Source organism: Lissotriton vulgaris, chromosome 11 (genome assembly GCF_964263255.1).
Source record: "Lissotriton vulgaris chromosome 11, aLisVul1.2, whole genome shotgun sequence".
NCBI classification, from domain to species: Eukaryota; Metazoa; Chordata; class Amphibia; order Caudata; family Salamandridae; genus Lissotriton; species Lissotriton vulgaris.
In genome coordinates this window covers 601,490,609-601,499,001 of record NC_141699.1, presented here as the reverse complement: position 1 = coordinate 601,499,001, position 8,393 = coordinate 601,490,609, and the positions used below count along the sequence as shown (strand labels likewise).

The following is an 8,393-nucleotide window of genomic DNA, read 5'->3' as shown; positions in this document are numbered from 1 at the left end:
GGCGTAGAAATCCCTCTACTCGTGTTGAAGTCTGAACGGGTAAGCTGCAGGAGTCGCCTAGTTAAGCCATGCAGAGTTTATCATTGGAATGGGAGCGAAACTGCATTTGCTCTTGGAAGGCAGAGGGTTATTACTCCCTTTTGGTGCCCCTCAGCATCATGCTCGGAGTGGTGTTTTGGTCCAACAATATGTCATCTTGTTATGCAGAGGAATCTGTTCAACGGTGGGTCTTAAAGAATCAGTTTTTCTCACAACTGATAGATTCTGCAGTATTTATTTTCAAATGTGAAAATGCTTATACATTTTTGCAGGGGCGACGAGTTACATATTTTCTCACTGGCTCACTAATAATCATTTCTCTGCCTGCAAAAGAAGAAAAAACACACATTAAGCTTATTTTATATCTTGCAAGCATAGCTATAATAAATCACATATGCTCTAATTCAAAAGTGTAATTGTTTATTATCATGCACTCATAAACCTATTCGACTTACCCCTAATCCCAAAATCTTCTTAAAAACCTTCAGCCCCTCCAGACTCATTGTATCTCAGAATCCTACACTTCCGCTCCTTTGTGTTCATAACCACAGCCTCATCCTAACCTGGGTTTAAATCTATTTTGCCTATCTGATAATTTGCAATGAATCCCCTCTCCAAACGCTGCCACATGCAATCGGGCATTTAAATGGACACAGAAACAAAATTATTATGCCCTACTATCATGTCTGATCAGGGATCATCAGGAGTTGGTTCCAAGAGGTAGTAAAGATTCATAAAAATATAGTATCCTTCATTCATCCTGGCTGGGTATTAGGCCATTTGAAAACTCTTTAAAAAAGTCTCATGATAGCAGCCTGCGGTAAAAGTTAAAGGCACTGTGAGCATGACTTGTGTTAATTGAAATACACCAGACATATACATGGACAGGATCTCCTCCAATCCCTGGGCTGAGTCATTTTTTTAGGTCGAGCGTAGCGATGGACCTCTTGTATACTTTAGTATACCTATATGCTCTTGAATATGTGGACACGAGTCTGTCACGCGCTTTTCAGTCTCGGATTTGTCCTCGTGAGCGCGCTTTTGCTGCTGGCTGTTTGCGTGCGAGCGCGACTCTGCCATGCGCCTTGGAAACCGAAACCTAAGAGACGCTTTCGTTTTGACTTGTTCTACTTTCTCTACGTCTGTCAGCATGTCGTCTCGTTATTAGATATTATGTTGTGAGCTCGCGCTTCTGTTTCTGGCAAGCAGTGAAAGCACTCTTGCCCGATGCGTGTGTGGAATTTGAAGAATTAATGTATCGCAGCTCTGCTGCTCATGTGAAATGTACTCCCCTGCCCAGTCCGGCTCCTTCGACGGGTGTTTCCGTGTTGAAGTGCCGCCCGGGCGGCTCTAAGGAGGCTGGTGCTGGTTCTCGCTGGTGCTGGTTCTCGCCAGTGCCAGGCATGCGTCATGCAGTCCAGCGTCCGCCGTCCCCACCTCGGGCTGCGCAGGGGTTACTGCCGAGCGCGGTTGTGCAATCCGTGGTGCGTCCACGCAGGAAACGGCCCTTCTGACTGTACAGATGCTTGGGTTTCACATCTGCTTAACTGTTGGTGGGAGAAAATAATGTACTGCTGAATATTCATTCTAAGCATGGGTGAATTTTGCGAATCTCGCGTTCGCGAATTTTGCGGATTTGCGAACTCGCAATCCACAAAAATCCGCGAATTCTCGAATTTGCGGATTTTTTTTTTTGTGTGTTCGCGCGGGTTTCTGCCAGTTCGCGAGGGTTTTGTACAATTTCGCAAACGCGAACTTACCTGTCGGGTCGCAAGTTTTGCGAACTTGTTGTTTCTACGTGTCCAGCCTGTTTGGGACACTCTTCTTCATCACTGCCACCCTCTGTCACCACTGCCACTCTCTGACTACTCATGCCACCCTCTGGCCCACCCATGCCACCCTCTGTTTCATCACAGCACCCTCTAGTTGTCCAGTGTACATTATTGTGGCAAAGCAAAGCACACCTTCCCTGCCTCAAGTGACCTGAATTAATTTGGGGCTGATTAATGTGTCACAGAATATTTTTTTAGCTGGCACCTGCTTCCTTAGTGCTTCCTGATTAGTGATCTTTTGCACTTGCTAAGTGCTTTCATTGTTGCAAAATTAGTTACAACACCTGCCCTGCCCCAACTGACAATAATGAATTAGGGGCTGATTAATGTGTCACTGTTGGATTTGAACTTCCAGCCTGGCTCCTGCTTGTCTCCCTTAGCTGTAATTCAGGACCTTTGTGGCATATGTGTAACTATTCTGAGGGTCAGAGCAGGGTCACATAATAGTTGCAAGTAGGCAACTGAACTCTGGAGGGGCCCCTCAGGAAGCACTACAGGAAATGGCTACTAATGATGAGCTTGAACTTTTGAACCTGGTAAGTAGTTTCAGTTTTGCTAAGATCGTATTTCTGCAATTTAGCGCTTATTCGCGGGGCGCGAAGTTGAACTGGGAAGCCGCGAACTCACGCGAACAGTGCGAGCAAGCCATAAAATCCGCTGCTCGCGGATTTGCGGATTTCGTGGGAAATTCGCGAATCTCGCGGATTGCGAATTTACCGAAAATCCGCAAAATCCGCGAGCGGAACGGATTTTCCGCCCATACTTAATTCATTCATCGAGGGAGCCTGGCTCATTCATGCCCGGGCCCTCGGTCCGGATAATAGCAGCCTGGCGAATGCTGCGGGAAGTTATCACGCACATCCCTCGCACGTTCATCTTTGAAATAAACCGACTGACTGAGCATTGTACATGATTTCTCCTCACAGAATGGGGAAAGTGGTTGTGCTAGAGTCGACGCTTTACACCAACTAGGGTGTGAAGGAACTATATTTTAAATCCTTTTTTTTCTACGCGCTCTAGGTTAGACCTGAAAAACGGGTTATTAGTTTAATTTCCGCTTTGATGTCTTGTTTGGATGCTTTATGTACACGGTATACATTTGTGTGCCAAAAAATCACCTAAACTTGATTGGTTGTTGCGTGTGTTCGTTCTTGAAGTGTGCATGTATGTCAAGGGTGAATGGTCCCGATGCATAGGCTCGTTCATTGCCAGGAAAGCTGAGAGAAGAGTCCGTTCGTGCATTAGCTCTATCAGGATTAGCATACATTCGCAGCCGCGACAGGAGGACACACACCGATGCCGGAGGGGTGCTGCAACTACAGTCTAGCAGTCCTGTGAATGACGGGGTCAGAGCGAACTTTGCACCTCAGATCTGTCCTGTCCTGCAATCAGATCGCTACGCTAATTTAGGACAGGCCCAGGAACTGAATTAATAAAGGCAATGCCGCCCGCCGGCAATTTTATTTCCGAGCAGCCGGGACCAGCCAACTCGAGGGCACTTGTGAAAGACAGGGCCCAGCCCTGCTGCATCATGCAGTCACAGGAGATTGCGGTCCGGTGAGATGGCCCGTCCTCACTGGCATAGAGAGTCACGCCGGCCGGCGCAGTAAGCATGGGGCAGAGAAAGAACAGAACAAGCCGAGAGGATTTATTCATTTCCCGTCCCTCTACCCCCGGCCCGGGCCCCCCACCCCTCCGAGGTTGGTGTGACAGCTTCTCTCTATGGGAGGGAAGGGTCGGTGCACGGACAAAGGATCGAGGAGAGATGCAGCTTACTGTTGCTCGTCTCTAACTCTGCAGAGGCACATACTTACAATGCAATAATTGCTCAATGGAACAAAGGCTTTCTTATGCCAAAGAACCTAGCGCCACAACTACTTTTAGTAGATGTTCCCGGGCCTTGTTAAGTCCTTATTCGATTGTACCAGTCTGACAGAATGTTTCATTTCCTGCCTGCCAGTCGGGCCCCAAGGTACTGAGCAATTCATTGCTGTTCCTCTGCACGCCCTGATACATGGCCCAGAGTGAAAGGAGGACGCCGGCGACAATCGATCACCTGTTCACCTCCTCATGACCTGGGCACATACTGTTGCTGTACCCTGCCCAGCCAGTCAGAGCCCAACTAGTGCCCATGGCCGGACTCACCACTCAACCGTGATTCTGACAGTGAGAGCAGGTGGCACAGGTTGAGGCTGCAGCACGGCTGTCTGTCTGTCTGACTCTCTTAAGAAGAGACAGGCTAACAATCTCTGCTGTGACACTCAGGCAGGCAGCTCCTCCCAGTGGATCATGCTGACTATCAAGAGACCACACCAGGTAAGTCAGATATGCATTTAATAATTCGCTGATGAAACTCAAAATGTTTATTAAAAGAATGGGGAGGGGGCATCCAGCGCAGCATAGCGCTTTGGAAATGGGTACACTGCAGTTGTCTGTTTGTGTTGTAAATGCAGGCCACCTCTGAGTTTTGTCTGCACTAATAAATCATCAAACTGCTAGTTTAGTTTAAGGGTTTAATATCCTTAGTTGTCAGCGGTACTACAAGCAGCAGCCTTTATTTTCCCAGCACTGTGAGACTTGCTTAGTCAGAGTTAAGGCAGATGATTATTATCCCCGCTAGAGAGCTGTCAGAGTTCGTCTCATGGCTATTTTCACTCACTATTAAGTAGAGCAGAGAGTTTATATGCATACTGCAAAGAAAGTCTAACAGCATATTGTATTGTAATATAACTGCATTATATGTAGATAGCTCAGTGGATTGCTTCTTTTGTCACAGAGAACCGTTTGATTCAGCCGCACCTAAAGCTGAGGTTGGGGTGGAAGTTGCTGATTTTTTTTTAAAAAAAGAAATTGCTTTAAAAGCACCTGCTACGGAGTTCTAATTTCTTATTGCTGAACTCAGTGTGATTTCTGAAATGTGTCTGTTTCATGGACTTCATTGCATAATTTGTCCACAAGAAGTGTAGCTCTAACTGTCATGCATTTAGTTGTTAAATGTCTTTTGTAAATCCACCGAATCTATGAAAATGTCACACATAAGCAATCTGAAACATTAGCAGCTTTGCTCGAATAAATGTAATGTCTTACATTTATATGATTCCCTCGTCTTTTACTGCTTGATTTTGCTACCGAGAAAGTGTCACTCATAGTCGTTGAAATGTCACTCATAATTACACTGAAATTATGAAAATGTCACTCATAGCAATCTGAAACCTTGGCAGCTATGTATGTACGTAGTAATGTTAATACATAACGAAAAGTCAAACATACACACAGTAGGTATCCACCTATAGTTTGTGTAAATTTAAGATGTTCTTTTTCTTACAGCGCTTCCTCGTTGCCTTTCCAGCCACTTTGTAAAGCTGGGGAGATGGGTGAACTCCAAGCATCTAGTAATGTCCTGGTCATTGTGATGCACTGGCTCCTTTGAAGTAGATGGAGGATGGGTTTCAGGTTGAAAACCAAAGAGTAAGATCTTTCTGTTCTAGGATCTAGAGCCTGGGCTCTGCTTCCCCTCTCCTTGAGACTAGCTGAAGCTGAGGCTGTTTTTAAAAAGCGCCTTAAAACCTTGCTATACTCGTTGCCAACTGGGTCGTTTGGCCATTTTTTTAGGGCTCGCTATCCCATTCCGCAAGAAATGGATAGGGGAGAATTTTAGTGAGCAAAAACGTTCTCAAACCATCGGGCGGATTTCCAAAAGTTCACGTGAGCACAAGCACGCGCTTTTCCCTCGGAGAGCTTCACTTCAAAGGGCTCCCCGCCCACTGCTTCACACTTCATGGCCGCCAGGCCGTGTCTCCCATTTCTCCTCCCCCCGCCGACTGCTTCACACTTCACGGCCGCCAGGCCGTGTCTCGCATTTCTCCTCCCTCCAGCAATGCCAAGAGCTTGTTTTAACCCTGCATTTTGCTGATTTACTACTGCTGCTTATAGTGTTGGCATTTATAAATGAGTTGTTGATAGTCACTGTAAAATTGAGTGTACAAGAATATATATATATCTTTTAATCCATTTCACGGCCGGACAGTCTATTCTGACTGTGCTGGTTCGTAAGGCCTGCACCGTCCCTTCAACCGATCCTCTTCAAGGCCACTCCATGACTCGAAGAGATGGGTTTAAAACACCTCTGCAGACCGCGTCCCTCCACTCTTGGCAAAATGTAAACATATTTTTACCGCTGCGGGGGCCTTTGTTACACCGCCTTCTCTTCCTGATAGCACGACAGTGTGCTCGCAGAAAGCAGCAGAAGCCTTAGCGAGTCTTCGGCTTCTTCTCAGGGAGCTGAGAGTTTTACATCACGCAGTCTTTGACCCTCTGAGGTTGGCATCATGACTCCTCTCCCCCCAGGTTCCTTTTTAGTAGATGCAGAGTGCAGAGTGCACTCGGCGCCACCACAGCATTACTCGGCGCCACTACAGCATCACTCGGCGCCACCACAGCATCACTCGGCACCACCACAGCATCAATCTGTGCAACCATTCAACAACAACTAGTTCAATTATGGTCTCACAATGTTTCAAGCTTTATTACAAATGTCACAAAAAGATGTTATTTCACTTCTGTTCTTGGATTTTCATCACAATAAAATACACTGAACATAATCTTCACAAACTTTATTTACAAAAGTTTAAGCTATTGCCATTATAAATTACAATCACTTTTATTTAAGTATTAATTATTTTAAAAAATTAAAAGCCGTTGTTATTTGTAATATCAATACATCTAAGTCACGTAAACATGTTGCATTACAAATGCTATAGGTGTCGCATTTGCGAAAGTTATAACTATTAGCATTGAAAATGACAAAGCTATTAATTTAGCTATTTTCAAAACCAACACATAAATAAAAAAATTGTCATTTACAAGACCAATAGCTCAAACTTTCATAATGCGAGACCTATTGCATTGAAAATGCTTGTTACTACAAGGCACCACCGATGCTAGGTTTCCTACATGTAACTCTCCGACATATAGCAGCACCTCGCCCATCCGACTGATAGGAAATATTCGCATTTACTCTGGGCTTCACAGAATTCACACCAGGATAGATGTTATTTACTGCACTGTTGATTTTCCTCCCAGAGTCAGCAGGACCGAATATTTGGGATGCACTCTGTTGAAACACAACCCACCTCTACTCACATTGGATTAGTGGGGGGGGGACTGCTCTCGAATACCCACATGGTGTCTTCCGGTGAGGGCACTTCGGGACCTTCTGTACTGGGTGACCTTAGGGAACACAGTGAATACTTACTTCAGTGAAAATTAGGGCACTGCCACTACCACTCCACCTGAATGGGAGGTGTTCAAGGTGGTGCTACATGGACTAGCCATAAAGACAACTTATGTTGACTCTTCAACAAGAGTTGACATTCTTAGAAGCTAGAATCTGAACCCTGGAAAAGCGCTGTTTTCAACTCCTCCTCTACCACTCAGTTAGCCCAAGAAAAAATAGACCACACCGAGTCGCTAACGTAACTATTCACCCTAGATGATAGATAATATATGGCCCCCCCAACAGAAAGAGGGAGACAAGGCGGGAAGCCGCCTTGCCTGACTTCTTCATTCAGAAGTCCCTAGATCTCCGATTGCAGCTATTTGCACATGGCAGGGGTGTCTCCCTAATACACAGAGATATGTCAATTACATGTTCTGGGAATATTACAGCACACTGTCCTCTACTCCAAAGGCAGCGTAGGTACCAGCTATTGAGGCATAGTTGGATGCCCTCCACCTGCTGAAAATCACCCCCTCACAGTTCTTAGAATTGGTCACTCCACTTGCTATAGATGAGATTTATTTGGTGATTATGCAGATGGCTAGGGGTAAGATGCTAGGCACTGATGGCATCCCGGTGGAGTTTTATGCCGCGGTCGCCCCGCACCTGGCCCCTAAACTATTTCAAGTGTATGAGGCAGCCCGAAAGGAAGGTCAGCTTCTGCCTTCTATGAGAGAAACTATTACAGTACTTCCCAAACCAGGTAGGGATCTGTTGTTGGTGGGCTCATATCGTCCATTGCCTCTTTTAAACACAGATTATAAAATCCTAGGGAAAGTATTGGCGAATAGACTGGTCCCAACAGCACAATTGAGGGTCAACCCATATCAAAATGACTTTATTCCAGGATGTAATACCTTGCTCAATGTGCGTAGATTGTTTTTGATAATGGACTAGGTCCGCTCCAATGATGCATGCCCCTGGGTTGCCTCCCTAAACCTTGAATGAATGATCGCATTTATAGAGTGCACGGCTACTTAACACAAGTGTCCCAGCGCTAATGGTCTCCATATATCTTTCCAAGTACCCTTAGTTGCAGAATAGCCAGGTTTTAAGCTGTTTTCTAAACACTGCCAGGTCGGTTATAGATTTGAGAGTCACTGGGTGCAGGTTCCAGGCCTGGTCTTCCAGGAAACTAGAGGATCTTCCACCGGGAAGGGCTTGGCGTATCCTGGGGAGCGAGGCCAGGCCGTTCGAGGAAGACCTCAGTGTTCTGGATGGTGTGTAATGGGACACCCTTCTCA

At 45.9% G+C, this 8,393-nt stretch overlaps 1 protein-coding gene across 1 annotated transcript in view; it reads right to left on the bottom strand.

The window, feature by feature from the left end:
- Positions 1 to 216: 216 nt before the first annotated feature.
- LOC147683215 (uncharacterized) overlaps positions 217 to 8,393 on the bottom strand; it is a 273,042-nt gene continuing 264,865 nt past the window's right edge. Inside the window, exon 11 of the mRNA XM_086943700.1 lies at positions 217 to 363. Coding sequence (XP_086799826.1) covers positions 352 to 363 — 12 coding nt within the window. The 3' untranslated portion in view covers positions 217 to 351. The remainder of the gene's footprint in view (positions 364 to 8,393) is intronic.